Source organism: Labrus bergylta, chromosome 5 (assembly GCF_963930695.1).
Source record: "Labrus bergylta chromosome 5, fLabBer1.1, whole genome shotgun sequence".
Classification (NCBI taxonomy): domain Eukaryota; kingdom Metazoa; phylum Chordata; class Actinopteri; order Labriformes; family Labridae; genus Labrus; species Labrus bergylta.
The window spans coordinates 4,925,039-4,950,612 of NC_089199.1; the positions used below are offsets into that span (position 1 = coordinate 4,925,039).

The 25,574-nt window shown below is 37.2% G+C and overlaps 3 protein-coding genes across 39 annotated transcripts in view; 2 read left to right on the forward strand and 1 right to left on the reverse strand.

Annotated features, from left to right (window-relative positions):
* The first annotated feature begins 718 nt into the window (after positions 1 to 718).
* cd8b (cd8 beta) lies at positions 719 to 5,998 on the forward strand. 3 transcript variants are annotated; one of them, XM_065954594.1, is made up of 7 exons: positions 719 to 1,201; positions 2,273 to 2,521; positions 3,499 to 3,585; positions 3,895 to 3,984; positions 5,194 to 5,227; positions 5,352 to 5,402; positions 5,528 to 5,998. In XM_065954594.1, exons 1-6 carry the CDS (start codon positions 1,153 to 1,155, stop codon positions 5,359 to 5,361), a joined length of 519 nt encoding a protein of 172 aa, XP_065810666.1. In that variant the 5' UTR covers positions 719 to 1,152; the 3' UTR covers positions 5,362 to 5,402; positions 5,528 to 5,998. The 3 variants fall into 3 exon arrangements, with proteins under 3 accessions (XP_065810666.1, XP_020503623.1, XP_020503621.1); XM_020647967.3 differs by having other exon boundaries at positions 725 to 1,201; positions 2,273 to 2,644; positions 5,525 to 5,998; XM_020647965.3 differs by having other exon boundaries at positions 726 to 1,201; positions 2,273 to 2,644.
* Positions 5,999 to 11,631: 5,633 nt separating this feature from the next.
* Positions 11,632 to 14,322, forward strand: cd8a (CD8a molecule). Its single transcript, XM_020647964.3, has 6 exons — positions 11,632 to 11,905; positions 12,033 to 12,359; positions 12,448 to 12,546; positions 12,645 to 12,752; positions 12,940 to 12,979; positions 13,631 to 14,322. The coding sequence occupies exons 1-6, from the start codon at positions 11,857 to 11,859 to the stop codon at positions 13,680 to 13,682; spliced, it is 675 nt and encodes a 224-aa protein (XP_020503620.1). The 5' UTR covers positions 11,632 to 11,856; the 3' UTR covers positions 13,683 to 14,322.
* Positions 14,323 to 14,766: 444 nt separating this feature from the next.
* The window catches only part of cast (calpastatin), a 39,869-nt gene continuing 29,061 nt past the window's right edge, over positions 14,767 to 25,574 (reverse strand). For 34 of the 35 annotated variants that reach the window (XM_065954597.1, XM_020647940.3, XM_065954610.1 and 31 more), the window contains 26 exons: positions 25,469 to 25,555; positions 25,219 to 25,290; positions 25,050 to 25,127; positions 24,716 to 24,865; positions 24,512 to 24,616; positions 24,309 to 24,425; positions 24,131 to 24,223; positions 23,883 to 23,981; positions 22,757 to 22,843; positions 22,562 to 22,666; positions 22,334 to 22,450; positions 22,153 to 22,230; positions 21,200 to 21,313; positions 20,985 to 21,044; positions 20,714 to 20,818; positions 20,349 to 20,465; positions 19,420 to 19,533; positions 19,180 to 19,287; positions 18,983 to 19,087; positions 18,790 to 18,882; positions 18,354 to 18,398; positions 18,107 to 18,235; positions 17,807 to 17,893; positions 16,435 to 16,464; positions 16,051 to 16,162; positions 14,767 to 15,932 (listed from right to left, as the gene is read on the reverse strand). In XM_065954597.1, the coding sequence (XP_065810669.1) occupies positions 16,064 to 16,162; positions 16,435 to 16,464; positions 17,807 to 17,893; positions 18,107 to 18,235; positions 18,354 to 18,398; positions 18,790 to 18,882; positions 18,983 to 19,087; positions 19,180 to 19,287; positions 19,420 to 19,533; positions 20,349 to 20,465; positions 20,714 to 20,818; positions 20,985 to 21,044; positions 21,200 to 21,313; positions 22,153 to 22,230; positions 22,334 to 22,450; positions 22,562 to 22,666; positions 22,757 to 22,843; positions 23,883 to 23,981; positions 24,131 to 24,223; positions 24,309 to 24,425; positions 24,512 to 24,616; positions 24,716 to 24,865; positions 25,050 to 25,127; positions 25,219 to 25,290; positions 25,469 to 25,555 (2,394 nt within the window). In that variant the 3' untranslated portion in view covers positions 14,767 to 15,932; positions 16,051 to 16,063. The remainder of the gene's footprint in view (positions 15,933 to 16,050; positions 16,163 to 16,434; positions 16,465 to 17,806; positions 17,894 to 18,106; positions 18,236 to 18,353; positions 18,399 to 18,789; positions 18,883 to 18,982; positions 19,088 to 19,179; positions 19,288 to 19,419; positions 19,534 to 20,348; positions 20,466 to 20,713; positions 20,819 to 20,984; positions 21,045 to 21,199; positions 21,314 to 22,152; positions 22,231 to 22,333; positions 22,451 to 22,561; positions 22,667 to 22,756; positions 22,844 to 23,882; positions 23,982 to 24,130; positions 24,224 to 24,308; positions 24,426 to 24,511; positions 24,617 to 24,715; positions 24,866 to 25,049; positions 25,128 to 25,218; positions 25,291 to 25,468; positions 25,556 to 25,574) is intronic. The other variant, XM_020647937.3, reaches the window with a different exon arrangement.

Consider the following 25,574-nt stretch of genomic DNA (forward strand, 5'->3'; position numbering starts at 1 on the left):
TCAAGGGACAGATGTTCTTTTTATGAACAGACAAGACATAAAGTAATATTGTATCGTAAACCTGAATATATATTTCATTAACATGGGGATCTAAGTACCAACTGAAGTTTATATTCAATTGGAATTAAATTTAAAATCAAACAGGGTTGATGTTCAAATCTTGACGCTGTGACAAAGGGTGTGTAACATAAACCACTTATTAATTTTCATGTTTCATGTATTTAAAAAACAAAACGTCTCATCACTCATCATTTTTTGTGTTTTCCTTTCAGTGTTAAGTAAGAACGAATAAAAATTGATAACATTGGAATTTATTTGCTGAGGTCAGAGTATTTACAATTTCAATGATTTGTGTTGCAGAGAAGCTTTGTCAGTTTCTCATACACAGAAAAGTCCTTTCCTAATGTGTGTATTTATACCCATTATGACCACAAATGAATAGTTAATAATAACCTACAGCATTGTAGGTCAGGATTTGTATTGCTGATCGTATTATTACTGTTACTACCTGGTGTTTATTCTCTGTGCATTTGTGTTCCCTCGATGTTCTCTGTAGTAAAGCAAAAACAGTGACATGTGGGACTCCGCTGAGCACTAGGTCATGCACCTGGGCAGAGACCACAGCACTGCAAACTGCTGCTCTGTATATAAATTGTTTTGTTGCTTGATAAGAGGTATCATGTCAGCTTGATCTTAGCTTTATGTCATGATCACTGTATGAATGTAAGGTTTAATGCACGGTCTCTTTCTCTTCTAACAATTTGTATTGGGTGTGTATCATTTTAAAGTTAACGTGGTCCTGTAAGATCAGCATTTTTATAAGGATTTTTTTATGTTTGAGATGGTACCCTTTTAAATAGCTTTTTCTATTTTATGTACATTTCAAATTTCAAGTACCTCGTATTTTTTTTTTTTTAGCAGTGTGTGATGGAGAGTGTTGTTTAAAAATCCTTTGGCTTGTGTAGGCCTACACTGATAGGTCCTCTGTCTGTCTCGCTGGGGTGTTACCCTGACGACTCAGGGCCCTGTCAGCTCAGATCCTCCCATCATCTCTGACAGATAGATAGCAGGAAAAGAAAGTATCAGCACTGTCCCTTTGCCACCAGTCAAGATACAAACACGCGTACACACGCACACTGGCGACCAGACACAATGATCCCGCTGACACTGGCATTGTTGATAGGATCATTGCCCACTTCAGGTAAGACTATTACATTTCTCTGTTGAAGTTATTTAGTGACACTTTGGCATAATCAACATCGTGAGTCAGTCAGAGGCCTGTAGCAAAGGAAGTGTTTTTGTGCACTCATACTGAACATTGATGTTGAATGAAAATTATGATTGTAATGATCAAATAACATCCAAACCAGAGTTTGTGCAGAACGGCAACACTTGTTGTTGATAGTCCATCAGTTGAAATAGACCTAAGCACAACACAGAAACCTTTGGTCCAATATTACATCTGCAACGGTCAAACTGCCATAGAAGTACAGATAACATTAATTTTCAGAATTATACATTTAAACTGTTATAAGGTCTTGATACTGTCATGTAATCACACAAATATAATGTGTTCAACCTGGATTAAAGGTACAGTGATGAAAAATTGTAAGGCTTAATGCACAACTGTTTTTTGCTCACAGGTATGCATTATATGGAAGATGTTTTTTTTAATATAGAATTTTATAAGCAATTTTCTTAAAGCTTTAACAATGAGCTGGAGTGCATTGTATTTATGTATAGTGCAACTTTCTGGATAAGAATGTATAATTGAGGAGGTTTTTGACTGACAAACAATTAGAGAATTGAGTACATGTTTGTAAGAACGAAATGTGTACATGACCCCGGTAACAGTGATCCAGAACCTTTCTTCTACTGGAACCCTTTGAAAGTCCTCTTATTGTAGATATTTCATAAGACTAGTGATGCAACAGCGATCACAATAGTTATACCTTTACTTTTGGCATTGCATAAATGCTTGCTACATCACCTTGCATAGTAATTTTAAAATGCCAACTCTACAAAGTTTCTAACATGTATGAAGGATGTCTTCATGGTGGATTTAATTTCCATTCTTGCATCACCTTTTGTGATATTTGTTGCTTTGATTATCATATTGCGAGGCATTTTTCTTCTGCCTTGCTTGTGGCATAGTGAGTTTTTTTTGTAGTGTGAGTTTTTTTGTGTGGTGTTAAAAGGTTTAAAGGACCATAAGCTGTTGGAGTTCAGTGTTCTGTGCCTGTTGAAATCTCACAACATTCCTCTTTTTTAGTTCTAGGTCAATCCCAAGGTCCTAGCCCAAGCCTGCTACAAGAAAGCGTCAAAGTTCAATACCCTAAAATCTTCAGCACAGAGATTATTGAGTGTGACTGCCTTAATTTCTCCTGTGACTACGTCTACTGGTTCCACAGTAATCCCGATCAACAGAAAGTACAGTTCATTGGCTACTGCAACAGCGCCAACCGTGATAGCTATGGTATTGGTGTGGACGAAAAACGGTTCAAGATAACCAAGAAGAGCAGTATGTCCTTTACACTCCGCATCAACAACTTAACTGAGGAGGACACAGGGATTTATTCTTGTGTTCTGAAGGGCAGGAAAAACATGGAAGTGTGGAAGTCTGGCGTTCTTCTTCTGCCAGGCGGTTTGTATGCTCAACATTGAAGTTCTTACTTTACAGCAGTTAAAAAAAAAGAATTAATGACCAATCGTTGTGTGAGTTGTAGAATCGCCACAAAAAAAGTGGCAGGCGGTTAAATCAGAATCAGAATAATGTCAATGCAAATCGGCATTTAAGTCTGTACTAGTGTAAAATCACAACATATAGTTTGTACAATAAAAAATACAATATCAATACCTTACTGGGACGTCCCCAGTTTGAGTTCAAACAGTGAACTTTGTCTTACGTCCCTTGTTTCATATGAATAAATTAAAAAAAGAAATGTATTGGTCAAAGCGCAAAACTCCATTTTTATATCTTTCATCCGAGGTTATTGGTTCTGGCCAAATTTCTTCAACTCAGCCGTCTATGGTGAATCTTTCTGGACTTGTTGCTTCTGTCTAATGCATCCACATAGAGTTAATCAACACTCCAAACAACACTGGAAGCACTGAACACATTGAGTGCTGTTGCTTTGTTATGAGATTTATAAATGTGGCAGGGCAACAGGTGCGCATGAGGAATATGAGTTTCTAAGGAGTGGAAGGATAACAAACTCCATGTTCAACTTTTGTCTTTGAGTTAAAAAAAAAAAATCAAAATATACACAACCCACTGGGCTATTGCTCATACACAGACAGGCAATATGCATAATGTATTTTAGAGAAAAATTGAAGGATGTATCTTGGTAAGAATAGATGAAGACAGAAACAGAAGAACAGATATAAAATAGCTGGTTTCTCTTTCAGATGTAATAAATACATATGTAGGCTAAATTCTTGTCTAACAGCCTCTTTCTCATGACTGGTTTGAATGTTTGTTTGTTCTTTATCTGACAGTCATGCTTCCAACTGTACCTGTCAAGACAAAGCCCAAACCAACAGTCAGATCAGTGTGTCGCTGCTCTGAGAGGAAGTCTTCACAGGGTAAGTGATTTTTCACAAAAGGAAAAGGGCACTTGTTTGCACACATTGTTGGGAGTGCATAATTAGTACTGTATGATGTTTTGCTGATTATAAATAAGAAAATAACATGCATGTCATGATGTGTAAGTCATTTTTGTCAAATGTAATGGGGTGTAAATAATGTATCCTTTACCATATTGCAATGCTATGAATACAGTTGAAGAGGTAGCTTCTAACCACATAATTGGCTCCATACAACCATAGCCTGTGCCTGAAGCATCACAATCTAAAATATGTCAAAATGAAATGATATATATTCGTTTGTTTCAGATGGCTGCGGCTCCCTGATTCTTTGGCCATTGGTTGGAATTATTGCATCCCTAGCTCTAGCTCTTATCTTCATACTGTACTACTTCAGCCGTGAGTAGTTGTTCAGTTAATGTATGCTAATTGATGTAAATTCATGTTAAGAAAGCACACTTTTAAAGCACACTTTAGTTAACTGTTGAGCCTTCAGTGGTGTCATAGGTCTAACTTGACGAAAACACCAGTGTAAGGAGGTGCCCACTTGATTCAGCTGTGAACTTCCTTTATATTGACATGCACCTTAACTGCCTCTGCTTTATCTGGTCTCATGCACTACATCACTTTATTCTATCCTTTTTATATCAGTATTCATACAGTTCTGGTTACTTTATTCCTGATGTTTCTTATCCATCATTGCACTACAGTCACTTTATTTATCTCATATTTACCTTACAGTTATATTGTATATATTAGTTCTGTTGTTCCATTATTCACCATGCACCTTAATAACTTATCATTTAGTATTTGCCTACTTACACATAGCTCTGTATATATATATATTTATTTCTCGTTTACTGCACATAGCTCTGTATATATATATTTATTTCTCGTTTACTGCATATAGTTCTGTTTACATCTGGTCACTACTGCACATAGTTCTGTATATATATATATATATTTATTTCTCGTTTACTGCATATAGTTCTGTTTACATCTGGTCACTACTGCACATAGTTCTGTATATATATATATTTATTTCTCATTTACTGCACATAGTTCTGTTTACATCTGTTAGTCTGATCACTGTCCACTTATATCTACTCTTTTATATTTTGTATTTTTAAGTTAAGTTTAAGCTTTAAGTTGTATTTAAATTGACACTTTATATTTAGGTTAAAATGTTTTGTTTACTTGCACTGTTGTTCATTTACTGCTCTGTGTGCCTTTGAATTGCCCCCCGGGGGACAAATAAAGTTTTTTGAATTGAATTGAATTGAATTGAATAACCCCGTTGATGTGCGAGCTCTAGCTGTCCATCTAGTCTCATTGCCGGGTAATGGGATTGTATCGTCGTTGTCACGACCTGGAGCTTTCATGTACAGAGCCCATGTTGAAGGTTGCAAAACTGTTGGTGGGGTAGGGTCTTACGCAGCACTTATCTTTTCATTAGGGCACAAGTTTCTTGTGTTTATTCTAAAATTTAACCAGGTGATGCTGCCAGGTTAGCCCACATATATATGGAAAAATATTACAATGTGTAAAATATGCATTTTAATTATCTCTAAGGTGTTTCTTTTGTTTGTCCCGTTCTCGCTTGTATAGGGCTACCCAAAAAATGTCGGCACCACTTTGTGAAGTAAGTAGATTACAGAAAAATGGTTTAAATAGCTGTGATTTTTTTCTTTAAACAACTTGTTCATTTTTTTCTGGTGCGACTGTATTTACCAATTCATTAATCTTTCTTTTTTTTCTACATTAAGGAAAAGGTAGATGACCCAAAGCTCCGCAGATTCAACTTGTGTTTGCCTCCAGTATGTACCTCATTGTGAATCTTTACATACCTGTATATAAAATGATGTCTTTGCTATCAAAAATGTTTATATGTAGACATTTTGCAATATGTGATAAAAATCCAGCTTTGCCTTTGTGTTAGCAGGGGGTGAAGTGCTTCTCTTGAGCCGTCATTCAGCGGGGCACGAAGAACATGAAGACGTGTCATTATTTACAGTGAAATGTTTCTCTCTATCGAAGAACAGTTTAGGATTTCAACAGAAATAACCTTGTAACGTGTTGTGATATTCTTAACATGTTTGTTTCATGTCTTGCAAGACAGCCTTTGAACTCCATCAGCTTCAATTCTGTGTGCTTTAACTTTTCATCTTGTTTCAAATCATCAATAATCATTATCCCTATGACATCAGCATTCATGGGACTGTTTTCTGATTTAAAAGGTTTCCGAGTAGCTTTGGGTTTAGAGTATTGTTCAATTTCCTTTTTGCCCCGCTCTGTATTTATTTTTCTTCATGGTTGTGCTTTTCCATCTATCTTGATGAAAACAGCTCTTTTCAAGTTGATGTTTATGTGAGCATATTTTTTTACGTCAATAAAAGTCTATTTTTAAAACTTTTGAAGCGGCAAACCTTTTCATTTGATTTGTGATTGAATTTATTAGACTATTTGTAATTAAATCAACCAGTTACAGATTCATTTATAACAGCTACACAGTTGTTATTGTAAATACAATACATCGCCAAAAGTCAGTGATTAAAATGATTGACTCAGGGCAGACTTCTTGACCAAGGTTACTTTAGAGACATTAGAATATGGCTACATCCTCAAATCCTATTACTGTAGGTTTATCCAATTAAAGGTGCAGATTTTGTACAGTTACAGTTAAGTTCTTGCGTTAAAAAATGTGTTCTGTGTTGATTATAAGGTTTCTGCATGTGTATGTCAGAGAAGAGAAAGAGAGGTTTGGAAGTGGGTGTTTTACATCCATTGTCAATATTGCATTTTGCGGAAGAAGAATTTGTGAGTTGAAGGGTTTGGTTTCTTCCATTCTTTTGATGTGCATCACATTCACTTTCTGTTGAACAGCCTCGGATAATGTGGCAACAACACATGTAATAAATATTTATATTTTCAAATGACAGGATGCGACATCTGTCATAGATAGTTGTGTATCTCTCTCTGTCTCTCTTTCTCGCTCTCGCACATACACACACACACGTACACCTGTGTGATGAGGATGGTAAAGAAACGACTAGGTTGGTGGTTGTTCGGGTCTTAACAAGTGCAAGCGACTCTTTCCTGTGTTCTGTGGAGAGAAGAGAGACAGAGCCATGTTCACTGAGATGCTATCACTTCTCTTAACTTTGAGTTCTTCATCTAGTCTCTGAAACAAAACGACCACAAATATACCACAGACTGAACCACAAGCACTCACAGAGGTACACAGCGAGGGAAAGACAGAAACATTTTTGTGTTTGAAATGAAACAGTTTAATACAAATACATTTAGAAGAAGCATTTAAATAATACTCAAAAGAATCTTAGTGTTGGAGGCTGTTATTGTTATTGATACTTTACAGTATACAATGGAGTTTACAAGGATCTGTATTTTAGGGTCGGGCAATAAATCACAAGGACATTACTAATGTACTTAAACTCAGATAAATAAATCCATTTGATGGAATCTTTGCACACGACACAGGTTAATTGAAATTTAAAAAATGAAGTGCTTCTTTAGCAATCACTTCAATTAAAATATATATATATATATATATGTTTATATAATATCATATATTGTTCAACAACGTAGACAATGAAGCAACAAGACAAAGATTACCTTCAACTTCCACTTTTCAAACTAAGCTGCACTCACGGGTGAACAAAGATATTGAACATCAAGGTGCTACAGTTGGCCCTCATATGAACAAGCACACAGAAACACTTTAATAAAGAACAGACGAGAAAGAAAACTGTCAACTTTATGCACACAGAATTTATTCAATTGCTGTTGTAGAGAGCTTGGGCCAAGTAGAACTTCAATTACAAACTGTGCAGTGTGGTGCGTTTTGTGTTTAAGATAAGACAGTGGGGAAATTCAAGTGTACAGGTAAATATATATGACTAAAATAAAATTAAAGATAAAGGGACAATATATTTGCAACTATTACAAGCAAGAATTAAGTAAACTATACACCAATTAAAATCTTAATAAAAACTATACAGGACATCGAGACATTAAGTGGCAAGTTGAGTTTAAAGTGACCAGTTACTAGATAAAGTGGCAGAGTTGAAATAAGGTGCCAAAAGCAAGCAATAAATGTCAAAAATAAGCATCTAGAAATAATATGGAATAAGGGACAAAGTCCAAGGTATGTCAGTGTGACAGCCACTGTGGGTTAGGGTGGGGAATGCCAGTGTTTATGATGAAGACAGACTGTAGGACCCACTGATGTTGTACAGTCTGATGGCGGTAGGAAGTCCTATGTCGCTAACGTTTCAGGATCATAAATGAGGGCAGTTTGAAATGATAGATAAATGAGATGACTAATAGTGTTATCTCATCAAAAATAGAAATGTGTATACTTAAAAAACAAAGATAGACAATTATAGATGATGATGTCATTTTTTATTGTTGCATACAAATGTTTGATTATTGTTAAAGTTAAAGTCAAATTCAATTCAATATGTGAAGCCTTGAAAGAAACACCGTTTACATAGTTGTTTTAAAGTAGTGTCTTGTCACTTTCACTTCTGTCACCTTTTCAAATGAATATAATTATCTTATTCTCTGAGAAATATACATGAAATGCAAACGAGAACAATATGAAGCAGATGTACAACATTATGGCATGGTTATCCACTAAACTGTAAGCAATATTAGTCTTATTTTCTGTAATATAACACAAGACTCTTGTTTAACTTAATTTAGTAGAAATGAAAAAAAGTAAATTCCCATGAAGGCATAAAGTGATAGTACACAGTTTACATATCAATCAATCAAGCTTTATTTATATATCACCTTAATACAAATAAAATGCATTTCTAAGTACTTTACACCGATTGAAAAACATGAACCAACCAAGAACTAATGACATTAAATCTTGGGCTCCACTTCAAAACTAAAAATCCAGTTCCCCATGCTTTTATGAATGTAAGACTGATTTTACCATCTTCAAGATTCTTCTTATTAAAATCATTTACATACAAAACAAAAAAGTATTCACATATACACAGTGTGTTCTCTAAAAGTAACACTTTCCAAAATTGAAACTTTTTAGATTTAAATGAATTCATGGGATAAATCAGGAATCCAGCCTAGAAAGCCTTTTTAGCCACTCATGAATGTTAAATATCTAATTTCAGTTGTATGTAAATGTAAAATAAATCAAAGACAAACTATAGGTGACTATTACACTCGGCTGTTCGTTGTGAAATCCTACAGAATTTTTTTTTTTGAAATACGTCCGCGCATGCTCGTTTCTTGGTTTTAGCCTAAAGCAAAGGAGGCAGTAAACACATTAAGTTCAGATCTGACATACACTATCTAATTTAAATATCATAGAGACAAGTTGGTCAGAGAGCCTATGATGAGTATTGTGTACATACTACTATATTAACATAGGATTAATCTGTAAATTACTTTTTTCCAAACACATGACCTCGTTTGTCAATTCCATGTCACATTAAGCAAATAAAAAATATTTAGATAAACATATTTAATGATCTGATTTCACTTCTTTACTATAAGTAAATGGTAAAAATAAAAGTTTGTATCCAAATCTTCTAAAAACTCAGTTTCTACTTACTCCTCCTGTTGTTCTTGGTTTCTTTTTCACAACTTCAAATCCCATAATGCCTGGAACTGCCAATGCAGCAACAGAGCAGAGACTGGTTTGCCAAAGTGACGAAGACAATAAACTGATGATGTTCATTAACTGGTTTAGATGTTGCTGCTATTTCGGAATGAAAAGAGATTTCTAATGATTCATTTCATTTTCAAAATACTGAACAGGGAACACTTTTTCTCACTGGCTTCCCCTGGGCACCCACTTAATGTACAAAGCACAAAAACACGCAAACACACGCCAATGCAAGTTTCAGGTTGGAGACCCCCAGTGTGACTAATAGGGAAGCCCATGCAGGTGTGTTTGCAAATGACTACACTCTGAAACAGAGCAATGGAAGGTGAGGTGGGCTAACCGAGAACGCTTTGACTGTGACTTCCCTCTAAAACCAACAGAATCCCCGGCTTACTGAAAACAAATTCAACCAAAATCGGGTTTCCATTAGGGTTTCATTTTGAATTAAATGTTACAGTAATTTATGGAGACCTTTATTTAAAAAGTCATGTTAATCATATTACTGAATTCGGGCTAATTATGTGACAGGAAATAACAATTGTTCTTAAGCATAGGTATATGAGGTATATATCTCTGTTTCTTTCCTCCCCTTCATTGGAACAGATAATCGCCCACAAGAGAGCGAAATGTCAGCACTTGCTGCCCATTTCTACATCGGTGCGCTTACTTTCCATCACTGAGCAGGAAATAAGACGACCCCAGGTTTGTGCTATAAAAGCTGTTACTCTCACGGTTTCACTTTCCTAAAACAGTTGAGCTTTCACATGCAGAGAAAGGTGACATGATACTATATTATAGCTGGTATAAGCTATGTTCCTTGGTTTTACTTATTCTCTCTCTTTGTTGTGCTAACATTTGACTTCCCAGTCAAGTACAGCTTTAAATGGGCCATAAGCAACCCGCCAAAACATTTGAAGTTATCTGACCACAGTTAGTTACAGTATACTGTAATTAGTTAATCAAATTATGTTGACGTAAAATCAAGTAAAATCAACCAAGTCAATCTCTTCTTCAGATTTGTGACCGATGGATTATTGATTTCTTGCTCACCGATCACAGAGCTTTAAGTCCAGCTTTTGCTGCCACCTAGCAGTGATATTTGTTTTCTCTGTTTCAGTCATGTAACACTATTTTACTTTTTATAAACTCAGCATACTATTACTGAGTTTTAATAATATGAGCCAACACTACATTTAATTGGGTTTGTTTTAATAAAGGATGCCTGTTGGAGTGATAGGTCACAGTGAATAGGTCTGGTTGTTAATACAAGTTCATAATCTAGCAAGCAGAGGATCTGGATAAAAGAGAAATGAGTGAGCTTGGAAAGCAATGAAAGCCACTCAGGTGTAGCCTTTAATTTTTAAGTTCCTTGTCCTTTGAATCTGGGCTGTAACTATTCAGAATCAGAATCAGCTTTATTGGCCATGTATGCTTACACACACTTTGTGAACTGTACTCTCTATGTACAAAAGTACAACATTAAATATAACAAAAAACACAAAATAGCAAAGTGATATGTACACGATTAAATAAGACAATAGTGCAGTGGTGAGTAGTGTTAAATGCTAAACATGATAATAAAAAATGTAATTAAGAAATATAATTATATGACAGATGGGTTAGTTAACCTGAGGTAGAATTTTACAGTATTTACATTAAAGGTGTGAATACATTGATAATTTAAATTTAAATCATATATCTGTATATGTACATTCACAGTGTAATATATTCACAAGGTAACTAAATATGGATTTATAAATAAATGATAAATGTAAAAAACATGCATATATATATATATATATATATATATATATATATATATATATATATGTTTAAAAACTGTCTAAATGTTTCAAACTGTTTCTTTCTTCTTTTGTTAAAATGTCCTGTGGTCAGATTCAAATTTGGGGCATTGTTTAGGTAGAAGCCTATACTTGTCTTCAAGCCCTTCTCAGATCTTTCAATTTCCAGTGAAAGAATTCAGAAACATCGACTCAAAATCTTTATTATTTCAAAAGGAATTTCCATTTGCAATGTAGCACTGGAGGGAGTTAAAGGGCCAAAATAAAAATACAGAGGAGTCTCCAATAGTAGATGGCCGAGATTATTGCTCAAGAGCACTTCAACAGAGCAGACTTTAACCCAAATCAACTTAGTGCATAAAAACAAGTCCAAAAAATTCTTATTTCTTGAAATGTAACTTTTGGTTCGTGCTGACACTGTGTGGAGTTCTGTTTATATAGAGTGGGCTGCTACATTACTTAAACTTAGTAATGTGCTCAGTTTGTAGTTTCTACACTTCCTTGGCAGCCTACAGACTTTGCACGGCTGCGTTTGTGTGTCAGTATATCTTGGATGAAATTGGGCTGTCAGATGCTTCAACAATAGGCAGAGGTGTTGGGTGCAGATCGGTGGGCTCCACTTCAAACACCTTGCAGACCACGACTGTGCTGCAGAAGGTCTCTGCAACACTCTGCTGCAATGATCTCATTTGACATAGCAGTGAAGAAGATTACGGCTGGGGCGTGGTTTGATATCTCACTGAATTATCCCCCGTCAGTCTCCAACAAACACCACAAAGACAAATTTAACAGCTAAAACTGTCAGGGGTTAAAATGGACCAAAAATGGATACAGATTCTGGTGATTCTGGTGTTTTTTCAGAGTAAGTCCGGCTTACATTTTACTGATAAGTCCTCGTATGACCATGCAGAAGTGTTGTTTCATGATTTGTCTCTATGTCTTGTGCTTGGTGAATGATTTTTCTGCTCCCATTTTACCACATCTTTCAGAAATTACTACGGGAGCCTGTGAAGAAAGAGTGATAAAAGAGAAGGAGCAAGTTGAAATCAAATGTAATACTCAAGATTTCGGCTCCACTTTTGTCTGGTTTCGAGTGCTGGACAGAACTGCCATGGAATTCATTGCATCTTCTAACTTAATTGGTGATATGAAGGAAGCACATTCCTCCTTCTCCTCCATCTTCAGTACCAGAAAGAGCAAACAATTGATCCTTACATTGAACTCCTTCAACAAAGCTAGTGACAGTGGTGTTTACAGCTGTATCTCTCAGAAAGGTCAGGTATTGAAAATTGGCGCTGTGACTCGACTGGGCGGAGGTGAGTATTGTTGGATCATTTGGCATAATGATTAAAGAATGGATTATTTTAAGTCACACTTCCCCTCACATCTAAATTCTTTCTGAAGAAAAAGTTAAAGTCTCAACAGAAGCACCACTGAACACCACCAAACCAAGTCCATGCACGACTGCTGCGCCATGCGTCTGTGACCATAAAACACGGAAAGGTAACTCTTCTAAATCACAATATTGTGTGAAAATTGGTCTACATCACCTTCATATTTACAGTGAGGAGAAAAATGTATTAACTGAGAACGTTTTGCAGAGGAAGCAAGTATCCTGATGCTTTGCTCTCCAATCATATTGGGTCCACTTGTTGGCAGCTGTGGCCTTCTTCTTCTTCTCCTCATCATCACCACTCTGTACTGCAATAGTAAGTCCTTTTCCCAGCTTTAACCTTTAACCAAACTAAACTAATAGTTATTGGTACATCCCAATTTATTGTATGAAATTTAATAACATTTTTCCCCAAGTTGTTTTTCCTGCTTGTCTTAAATTAAAATGTGTTTCTTTGCCAAGTTTTTGACAACACCATTGTTTTTTTTTTTTTTTTTTTAAAGAGATAAGGACACGGAGATGCCCACATCATTATAAAAGAAAGTAAGAATTGTATATATTTTTTTATTTGGTTTGATCTTATATAACTTTTCCATTGAGGCCTGATCTTAGGAAAACTGAAGTCCTATAAGTTCACAAGTCCTCCAACCGTACAAATTGAAATTATATTTTTGTCACTCTGCCTTAATATGTGTGTATTAACTGAAGCTTAGTTAAACTTAATTCTAGCAAATGACTCTGTACATCAAAAACAGTAACTCACATTACCATCAGAGCTTTAGTTTCTCTGAAACGAGTACCAAGTTACACTTTAACCAGATTGTTCTTAGGAAATTGTTTAATAAAGTTTAGCTTTTTTACCACTAATTGTGGTTCCAAAGGCCCATGCCACTGGACAAGTAATGCTGAAAGAGAAAGATCATAATTTTTTATTAATGTTGTTTTCCGTTGATTCATGATGTCAAATTAAACTGATTGGGACAAAAAAAAAAAAATTAGCCTGTTGAGTGATTACCACGTATTATTTTTAATCTGTAGAATGAAAATCCCCATTTGTTGCAACAACAAAACAAATACACACATTTAAAGAAACGACACCTCAGGACATCAATCGTGGCCCTGCTTCCTTTTGTATTGTACTGTACTGTACGCACATTAATAATGACTCTTCATATACCTTTCTATGTCTTATAGACCGCGGGCGATGCCTCCTGGAAATCAAATGAAGACCAGCAGACAGATATAAAGAGAATGGTTGCAGACATTTTCTTCACACTGAAAATGTTTTACAGTGCTGTTTATTTGTTGCAGAATTTTCAAAGGCTTTCATTGCTTGAGACAGAAATGTATGAAAGTAGTTCAAGAAGTAGACACATGCAATCATTTCAAAACTGTTTATTGTCAACTTCCAGTTGAACTGTTTGTTTTAGTTTGACGGCTGATGAAGCTGTGCCGTTATGTTCTAATTGAACTATCAAAGAGATATAACCCAGTTGAATGCTAATGGTTATAAAAAAAACACACAAGATCCAAGAAAACATTCAGATTCAGCATTATGATCGATGTTTTCTTGACAATTGTAAAAAGAATTTGTAATACTTTTTAGTTTAGCATACATTTGATTAATAATAAACATAAGTGCCTTTGATGCTTTCTTCATACTTCTTACTTGATCCTAAATAATGACTTACTTTGTATTTTTTGTAATTTAAGCAATTTAAGCTTGAAGTTCATTTGCTTTTAGCTTGAATTATTTCAGTCCTTTACTCTTTGCTCTTAATAAATGTGATTAAATGATGCCGGGCTCAGGCATAACTTGAAATGCTGAATCAAATGGAATTGTATTTTTTGATCTGAGCTTTATTAAACATTTTTGTTCATCTAAATTATTATTTACTGCGACAACATTTTTTGAAAAGTAATAACTAACACTTGTGGTTCAATTGTTTTTTTCTTTAAATTGGACATACTGAATTTAGAATTCTTTCACTTAATGATTTTTTTTTTTTAAATTTAAAAAATGTACAATAAAATTAGATATAATGCAACTCACACTATCGTACCTAATAATCTTGTTTTTTTTTTGACACACCAAACCCCGTCCCACTTTTAGGGTCATGGCACAGAAATATTATAATATAATATAAGTTTGAGTAGAAGACATTTGTTTCGTTGAGAGCTCCTTCTCAGTCAGAAGGAAGTGAGCTGTTAGAGCCGTATACAGAATGAAAAACCACAAAGACACAAGAGTTATTATGTGCAGAAAGTCACATACCAGTTCAGCTGAGTTTTTTTCAAACAAATCAAAGAAATGACAGAAAACAACACGCTTTGAGTTTTAGATTTTTTTTTTATTGAACTCTTTTATTTAATTAGTATTCCCACATCTCAAATATCTCTCATATCTTTCGACTCACACCCACACAAAACATTGACATGGAGTCTGTTTTTTTTTTGGAAAAGTAATATGTTTATGTCTACATTTGAAAAGTCCTTTTGTAAAGTATACAGTGTTCATGTAAAGCAAATATCTTTTCTTTGTATTACAGTATGCAAACAAGGGCAGTTTACAAAGTTTTTACCACCTCAGTTCACTAAGTGCACTTTTGGACACCAGCATTTATATTTTTCTACAAGGCCAAATACATACAAAAGTCCCTCAGAAAGTATTAGGCATTTGCAAGAAGCTCTCGAATCAGATTGAAGCAGAACGCCTCCTTTAAATCCTCCACATGTTTAAAATCGGAAACTACGTGTTGTCCAAAATAAAAGCAAACTAAGCTGTACACTAGTGTCTTATTGGTATCTCACCACATCATGAAAGAAAAGGTGGCTTTGTTTTTTGACACCAAGATTGCACAAACATCCCGATACTTAACACCCACTCTGCTGCTCACACAATAGCTGAAAGTCACAACTTTTACAACCAAGGTTACAACACCACCAGGCTTAGATAATGTCTGTTGTCATACAAACAGCTAAAGCTTAGGTATGTTGTCATACTAGATGTCATTGGAAAAATAGAAACTGTCGGCTAAGGTGGTCATGCAGAGTTCTGATGAGCATCGTCTTCCTTCCCTCAGCACGCTCAATACACTGACTAACAAACGTGTCTGTCCCCGCACTTTCTTTCCTTTCTCAGGCCGTTCAACACTCATTCCTCACCCTTCATCCTTTTTTAAAAATAATTTTTGTCAATTTCTCTAACCAGAAACCAATCTTTCCCATTCTTAAATAAAAATAAAACTGAGCAAAATAGGCAACGCACTCACATGTGCTTTCGTGTGTGCGTGTGTGTGTGTGTGTGTGTGTGCGTGTGTAGGTGTTTGTATGTTTGTCTGAATCTGTATGTACGCGTGCTGCAAATGTTATGGGTATGAGTAGGTTTTTCTTTCATCCAGTATACATTCTTGACGTTTTAGAAAAATAGAAACATTATCCAGGAAGCAGCTCCCTCGTGCGTCCCTTTGGCCTTGAGGACAGTTTTGCTGACAATCTGCAAGCAAATGACACATTGAGCTGTCAGTGGAAAAAATGGGGTCTTCTCCCATCCTCTTTCGAAGCATGTTTGCATCTTTTAACTGATCAGAATTGTGCAAAAGTTGAGAACAAACCTTCCCAAGTGGTCTATCTTTTGCCTCCTTTCTTTGTAGATGTCGGCATAACGTCTGAGCTCGGCTGAGCAGGAAACTGGTCCGTGGCAGATGGATCCTCTGCATGGTGTTTCTGAAATACACAGTGAATTTTAAAGAAAGAAGTACACAAATGCAACAAAAACAAAAAGAATCAACACCTTTGCATTCAGTGTTCATATAGATTTCCTTGAAATTATTTTGACAAATCAATAAGAAGAAGGTGAAGAGTGCATCACATGCAGCTTCATGCAGACAATGGAGAAATGTGTTTTTTTTAATTTTCAATCATAAGCACATTTCATTCATTTATTATTGTGCATATCTGATTGATTGAGGTCTTCATGCAGCAGGCAGCTTTCTTACTTTAGACCTTGACTTTGACTTGCTCTTGCCCTGTAACAAATTTGACACTTTGGTTAAGATCAACAGATGTTTTGTGATCCATGAGGGGGTGACCGAAGACACACTTAATGTTTATCAGCAACCAACAGAGGGAGCCATCTACTGTAACAATAAGTTACAATAAAAACGAAACACATCATCTGCCTCATAAAGGCTTTCTAAAACCGGTCCCTCCACATTCACACTGAGGCACAGAGGGTATGATAAAACTCTCCCCATATGTTTGATGTCCTGTTGGGGCATGTCACATGAAGAACAATTAAAGGTGTTACACCGCATCAGGAAGTTACCCTCAGTTTAACAGTCCACTCTAAATCCACACCCAGAGGTTTTAGACAGCGGTCAACATGGCAGACCATCCATGTGGAAGTGTGTAGGGAGTAGTTTGAGAAAGACCTGTGAAGTGCTGTTAGCCAACAGTACATTTTTAGATCGGAGTTCAGCTTTAGAAAGGTTTTCATTTTAGGTCTGTATTTATCAGATTTCTATAAGTGGAATGTTAGACTTAATTGAACAATATGTAACTCTGACACAAAGCGTTTTAATGAGTATTGCAGTCCAAATTCAAAACATAAGAGAGAGAGCTGTGTTAAGTGTTTAACCAGCTCTACATTTTGTCTTAAAACCTTTCTACGTTTCTAACCGCTCTCTAAAAGCATTTCCAATATTTATCCCAGTTTAACCACGTTTCTGGCGACGTTTCTGGCGAGGCTTTTTAGGTCAGTTAGAATCAGTTACAATATATCTGAACCGGTCTGCTTGCCCACTTTCATCGCTGCAACACCAGTTGGTTTGCCGTTTGCCTGGCAAAACAAGGGGTGCCCAAAACGGCTGCCTTACAACCACCTCCCTTCTTTGGTCAAGACGAATACTGACCACTCTGTATCGGCATCAAAACTTAAAAGGAGGACATACTGGCTGTGGTTGTTGACAGAGAGAGCACTTTAACATAGCATGTTTCCTTAATGTCTAATAGTTATTTTATGATCCCATTCATATCTTACACATTGGTCCTAAAAATGAAAACAGCTCACTCTACGTCTTTTTAAAAAACCGTACATTCAGATCTAGTTATTATGTGGGTTATGACTCTATAAGTCTGTTGGGATTAACTGAAAGGGCCTTTCAGTGGGTTAAGACATGATCAGAGGTTATTGCAGAACAGAAAACAAATTGATTCGACATTTTCTGAGACATGTTTTACATTGATTGTAGGCAAAACACTGTCATTGGTTATGATGAATCATTTGCTGTATAGTTTAGAACATTCTGTAATACACTTGCCCATTAATGGAGCAACCGGTACATCCTGATCTCGCACAGATCTTTTTACCTTTGGTTTTTCTGTTTTCGGTTTGAACACTGCGGCGTCTGGGAGCAGAGTTTTTGCCATCGAATCCAGGGCGGGACCGGGCATGGGCTGGAAAATAATATCATGATTAATGTAATAAATAAATGAGAAACGTGTGTATCAAAAGAATCAATTTCTAATTAATTCATGCACTATATGGACAAAAAAACCAAAACACAAATAGATCCCTTGTTCAAAGTGATATCTAAGAGGTCTGTCATAGCAGGAGGAGAATAGGCAGTACTGAATGTTATATTCGTTTTCATTTCATTTCTGTGTTACCTCTATGTGATCTGGAGGTTTAGACATTGCTGGTTCAGCTTTAGGAAGATCACAACGTTCCATGGGCTGAACCATAGGAGTGAAGTCACCGGCCAGCAGGTCCAGGGCTGTTTTATCATCCATAGTGCTCTACAGAGCAGAGGGTGACATATTATACTTTCTGCATGTTGCACATATTACAGTACATTATTTGACAATGCTCACAGATATATTGTGTGAGACTGTGTGTTTATGTTTGCATCTTTACCTCCTTGGGTGCTGCAGCTGCCTTTGCCTTATCTTCCGCCATTTTCTTGCAAATTAAATTGAACAAAATTAGACACACAGTAAAATGATTGTTACAGGAATAGTGTAAACGATCATGTCCCCACAATATGTGTCACGCTTTTGTTTTTGCACGAAATAGTCTTATTGAAACAAAAATGATAAGATCCATTAAACTCTCTCACAAAAAAATGCACCAGCACTTGTGAGTTGAGCTTGAAGAACCTTCCTACCAAAACTTGAAATCAGAAATGAAGTGTTACATCCACTTTAAAAGAGGGATAATTTAATGGAAATCACATTCATTGAGTCCATTCATCTATTCAAATCATATATATTTGTTTACAGGGTAAGCGTCCTTGTTTGTTGGATATTATAATGCTAAAGAAATGAACACACAGATAAAGATCTCAGCTTACCTTCAGATCTTCCTCAGTGGGCCTATACTCTGGCGGCAGCGTGTCATCTCTCTCTCCCATCTTAATCAGCTTCTCTTCAACAGCCTTTTTCTCCTGTAACAGCCAGACACATCAAGACAGCTATTGTGACTGGTGAACTTTTTCTATGAGCACTCGGAAATTGAAAATGTAACCAAAAGAATGAAGTGATTACATCAACAATGTCTTTGACAGGAACTGGAGCGGGCATGGGGGCAGGTTGGATATCCTTCAAGGTGTCTGACAGAGCATCCATGGCATTGTCTACTCCGGCTAGCAGCTGTATGCACAAAGGAAGATGGATAGTCAATGTAGTGGCATGTATATAAAATGGGTTTATTTGCTTAACGTATGTTGTACTTGTGTGTTTACCTGTGGGTCTGTTTCTGTGGGAACACAAACCGCAGACTTCACAGCTTTAGCAGCAGTGGGAGTAACAAAGTCTCCCGCCAATGCATCCAGAGCAAAGTCTGCAGAGGGCTAAGGAAGTGAAAGCATAAAGATCATTAATCATGCTTAGGTACCATTATAATTGTGTCTCTTTTCCAATGCAGTATATCTGGGCATGTGTCATTGAAAGCTACAGTAAGCAGTGATGGATCTAGAGTGTACCTGTGCAGGAGGAGCTGAGGGAGTGACAACAGGAGCCTGGACAGCAGGAGCTGCTGAGGAGGTCACAAAGTCTCCAGACAAAATGTCCAGAGCGTCTCCTGTGTCCATGGTGGGCTGCAGGAGGAAGAGAGGAGGTAAAATGTTGACAAAATCTGACTTTTCCCTCCCCTAATGGACCCTGTTTTATATAAAATATGGTTAAGATTTACGTGAAGGATGTTTTATAAAATGTCAAAAAGTGATCGCTGATGATGAACTTCAGTGTTTTATCCAACTTATAGAGAAACTATAAACTATAAACCACAATCTTCACCCAGATCTTCAACAGAACTCTGGAACTGTGTGAAGTGCCCTCCTGCTTCAAATGCTACACCATGATCCCACTCCCCGAAGAAACCCTCTATCACAGGACTAGAAGACTGCAGGCCCATCACATGTACGGTCATCGAGTCGTAACAGACACTGGTGTTGAGCCATCGACTTTCTAAATGACAGCAGGTACACGGCTTATTAGTCCGGGCGCTGCATGTGAGGCGGACTAAAAGCAATGGCGCCCCCCAGGGGTGTGTTCTCTCCCAACTGCTCTTCTCCCTCAACACAAACGACTTCACCTCAGGGGACGTTTCTGTTCATCTCAACCTATGCACACTGCTTTAATGTAAATGCTGTAAATACTATCTACCTCTTGTAAACTAACCTCTTTCTTAGATTATTACATAATTATTATCATGTTAACGTCAGCATTCTTTGCACTCCTTATCTCTGTACTACTGTCTTAGGTAGGCTTGAACATGTACTTTAATTGTAAAATATGTAATATATAATGTTTGTTCATAGAGAGCACCATTTACTAGAGTCAAATTCCTTGTATCTGTAAACATACCTGTCCAATAAAGCTAATTCTGATTCTGAATGTGTCCCAGTCTCACCTCAGGTTTGGGAGCAGGCAGCTTTTTCAGTTCCTCCTTGTTAAACCTGTAGTCTGGATGAATGGAGTCATCTCTCTCCCCCACAAGCACACCTTTCTCCTTCTTGTGTTTGTCCTCCTGTGAAGTGAGGAAGGAAGAAAAGGAAGGTAGGAACATCACTGCTAGGGTTACAACACACAACATACCAACACAGATCAGAATCACAAAGGGGGGAATTGTGCTGACCCAGTTCACTACAATATTTGATTTGGCAAAAGAAGAACAATGTTTGTTTGCTGTGTGTTTTGTGATTGTGTGTGTGTGTGTGTGTGTGTGTGTGTGTGTGTGTGTGTGTGTGTGTGTGTGTGTGTGTGTGTGTAACATACCGAAACCATGTCCTCAGGGCGGACTTTGGGGAGTTCAGGTTTGGGTTTGTCAGCTGGTAGCGAGCTACCAAGAGCACTTAGAGCATCCAGAGACATAGGGTCAGCCTGGGGAGAGGAGGGGAGATGTTCTTATATTATTTCACCAATATAGTTTTAGTAATAAACCTCAGATAGTCTTGAAAAATGTCTTACAAGTGGAAAGAAGGTAAAAGGAAACAGGGGTTGAATATGGTCATATGGTCTACAGGTCATTTTGTATACTCATGGTTACCTTATCAGATTTTGCTTGTTTAGGTTGGAGGACAAGTTTCTCCTGTTGAGGAACCATTTTCTGCAAAGACACAGGGACATACAGTTGAAAATGCATGGATAGAGATACACAGCCGAAATTACAAATATATTTACTATATTATACACATGCTGAAAAAAAACATTATGTTCAATAGAAATGTAATCACACACACACACACGAAACAACAGCTTTACCTCTTGTGTCATCTTAACAGATGGAGGGATGGGAGCCTGGACTCCTGACGCTTTAGTTGGAGCTACAAAATCTCCAGAGAGGACATCCAGAGCGGACACATCCTCCACTTTACACTGTTGAACAAAGACATCAGCTTTCACTCATACAAGTAGACAAGACGAGCTTTTATGTACCGTCTTACATTTGAAAAAGGCTTCAAGGTGAATTAGAACAGAGTGAAAATACAATGACATGGTTTCTCAACAGAAGTTAGACTAGAAGATCACCTGTAAGCCCATTTATTTGTGCTGAGCATGAAGCAAGGTGACATTTGCTTATCTGAGCCAAAAGTCTTGGAACCACTTGAAAAACACTAGTGTTGTGTGTTAATAAGTAAGCCTCAAACATGCCGGTAGTGAAATAGTTCACTTTGGATAGCGCTGAGTTAGCATTTTCCATGGATACATTTTTTTAATGTTATGCTTACTGCTGCTCCTGGCTCTACTCATGCTTCAGTTTGAAGCAGAAAAACAAGAGTGGTATCAATATGCTTGTCCAACTGTCATCAAGAAAGACATTTTTTTAAATAAAAATGTTTAACAAGGGGAGAAAATAGTTAAAAAGCAAGAGAATAGAGTGTTTAACTTAATGTACTATGATTTTCATAACACTTATATAATCTGTATGATGGGAAAGAAAGTGAAAGACACATGGACACAAAAAACATGCTGGAGCTTAAATACTAAATATGTGCATAGTTATTAAATAAGTAGAACACAAGATGTCACAAACTGCTGTTTCAGTTTGTCAGCAGGTATTATTTCTCTGTAGTTACCCCACAGTTCAAGTGTCCTGATATCAAGGATATTTATGTGTATCAGAAATTTCACCTAACAAAAAGTCTAACAGTTAAAAGACATTTTTCAACCTAGATTTTAAAACTTAATGTTTCATATATACAATAGCATTTCACCTGGACAGAAGGAGCTGCTGAGGGGGTCGCAAAGTCGCCAAGCAAAATGTCCAGAGCCTCGCCCGTACCCATGGTGGGCTGCAGGAGAAATGAGAGTGTTTATTGTACGTTTACATCATTGGTCATAACTAAACAAATTGAAAGATAAAAAGAGCCTCAAAGTTATTTTGGCCAGTCTCACCTCAGGTTCGGGAGCAGGCAGCTTTTTCAGTTCCGCCTTGTTAAACCTGTAGTCTGGATGAATGGAGTCATCTCTCTCCCCTACAAAAACACCTTTCTCCTTCTTGTGTTTGTCCTCCTGTTAACAGAAATGAGCGTGTGAGATACTGAATCACAATGGTGTTCATATTCCAACAGCACGAGTGTGTCTGCAATGAAAAGCTGTAAACGAAGCTGCGAGTGTTCCTACCGAGACGATGTCCTCTGGTCTGACCTCGGGGAGTTCAGGTTTGGGTGCGTCTGCAGGCAACATGTCTACCAGAGCATTGAGAGCATCCAGAGACACAGGAGCAGCCTGGGAAGAGAACAGGAGATCTCAATAATTAGATGTTTCACAGGAGAAACAACAAGGGGGCAAGAAAAGCAGAGGAAATAAAACTCTCACCTTGTCGGTCTTTAACTTTCCATCAGTGGCATCCTTTCTGGCTGCAGCTTTCATATCGACAGCAGGAACTGCACAGGATTCAACTTTCTGTAGAACCAACACAGAACGTTGTCTTACTTGAGTTAAAGGTGGCACTTAAAAACATGATCAGAATTGGTATAATACAGTTTTCTCAAATCTTTTGATCCCTAACGACTCCTGCTGATGTTATTATTTTGGATGATACAACCCAAAGCTACTACTATTATTGAATCTGTTTATTTCAGATATTTTCATGTCCAAAAGAAGACCTGGAGTGAGCAATACAAGAATCACAAGTTAGATCTCATCTAGACTTCCTCGTTGTCTGTGCTTAATGCTTGAATAATGACTTTTCTCTGTGACTCAGGACTCAGGCTCCGTGTTGATCTGTGTTTTATGTCCGGAACGTTTGAACTGTGCGGCTGCTTGCTTTGGCCAGGACACCTTACTAATGAGTTTCTTAGTCTCATTAAGGTTTTCCTGGTTTAAATAAACTTGAAATAAATTATATAACTAACTACCATGTTTAAAGTGTAACCAGGATGGTTTAAACTACGTTTGGTTAAAATGTTGCCTGCTTAACATCAACGTGTGGAAATAGCGGCTGTGAGGATGTTAGCATGCTAATTTTAGCATGTATGTCATAAATTTAAATTGCAGAGGTCACTTCACAATTCAAGTGACTGAATATCATTATACCTAACCTTACTAGTTTTCTTTTGGCAGACCAGCATGCTGTTTCTGTTACTGTTCACACTTGGATAAGAAGAAGTGCAATTCTGAAGACAATGAGCCCTGATGACCATTCCTTCCATCATTCGCAAAAAAAATGTGGATATTCTATCCTCATGACATCAGATTCATAATATTGTCATGCTTGAATTAAACAGACTGTAGCAGCCAGTGTAAGATATGTCCCAGTTTTGACTCTGGAAAGAAGTGATGTCATCTTTAAAATATAATCAAGTCAGGTAAGTGAAGAAAAACTACATTTTTTTTGTTGTCTTCATTTTAAAACATACCACTATCTTTTAATAGTAAAGTAACATAGGTGTGCTTCTGAACTAAGAATAGGCAACATTAGCAGAGTGTTAGCTTTCTCTACCTTCGCAGTTGAAGAAGTAAGTCCAGCCTCCAAAGAGAAATCATCCTTATCCATCCTTCCTTTTTTATCAGCAGGGCGAGCAGGAGCTGGAGGGGCTTTCTACAACCACCATCAAGAATGACAATTCAAGAAATGTTATATATGCAAGCACAACTGTGGTTTTATTATTTAAATATATATATATATATATATATATATATATATATATATGTTTGCATTTTATGAGCAGTGTCAAAACTACGATGTACCTGAGGAGGAGGAGCTTTGACTGTAGGAGCTGCTGAGGAGTCCACAAAGTCTCCACACAAAATGTCCAGAGCCTCATCTGTGGCCATGGTGGGCTGCGGGGGGGGGATCAATCAATATCATGCAGTTAGTGTTAAGTCCACATTTGTATTCGTAAAAGTCTTACAGATTTCATCTCACCTGGGGTTTGGGAGGAGGCAGTTTTTTGAGCTCCTCCTTGTTGAACCTGTAGTCTGGATGAATGGAGTCCTCCCTCTCTCCTACAAACACACCCTTCTCCTTCTTGTGTTTGTCCTCCTGTAAGGAGAGAAGTGATTTTTTTTTTCAGAATGGAGGAGATTCATCTGCACTCAACAAGAGAATATGGCGGATTTTGCTCCTACCGAGACGATGTCCTCTGGTCTGACCTCAGGGAGTTCAGGTTTGGGTGCGTCAACTGGCAATGTGTCGACAAGAGCACTGAGAGCATCCAGAGACATAGGAGCAGCCTGAGCAGAAGACAGGAGAAATCATGTATAATCCACTAACCCGTGGCATAGTCTTTTACTTAGAAAATATAAAGAGCGGGTTGGACTAGTAGATCTCACATCATCAGTCTTGGGCCTGCTCGTTGCTTTGGCATCCAGTCCACTCTCCAGAGAGAAATCACACGATACCACTACCGGACTCTCTATCTTGGCCTTTTTCTCAGCAGGACTAGCCATACAACCACCAACAGCCACAGTGGGAGCTGCTTTCTACAACAGAAAAAGACACAACTTTATCTTCAAGTAGCCTCACAAAGTAAAAATAAAACATTCTTATCTGAAAATTGCAGAGCACTTTGGCACATAAAGTTCTCAGCAAAGTGTTTCTGTAAATTGTAAGACAAAGATCTGAGCAGCCAATAGGAAAGACAAAGAGGGTGTGAGATTGTTGTACCGCAGAGAAGGAGAAATCATCTGACACTTTCTGCATCTTTTTATCGGTGGAGGGAGCAGCTGCAGGGGGTTGAGGTTTCTGTAACAGAAACAAGACATGAAGCAACAATACTTTTACCTTGTTTAGTCGGATGCCATCATAATGACAGCCTTTAAAGTATTCGTCTTACCTTCACAGGAGCTGGTGCAAAGTTAGCTGGGCCAGCAGAGGCAGCACTGATGCTTTCAACAGAGTCCTTTTTCTTTATGATTCAAAAAGAAAAAACAAGATGAGGATTTACTAAAATATCAAATTCTAGGCCTTAAATTTCATACAAGACTGAATCATCCATTCATATGTCTCCAACAGAATGGACTTTTGTCGGAGTATGAAAGCGGCAGATTGACTCCTAACTGAGTGCTACATGCTTGAAGACTGACCTCTTGCTTCTTGGGTGCTGCTGGTGCAGATGAGGACATGAATCCTGCTGTAAGGGAATCCAGGGCTTCGTCTGTGCTCAGAGGTTTCTGAAAGGACAAAACAGAG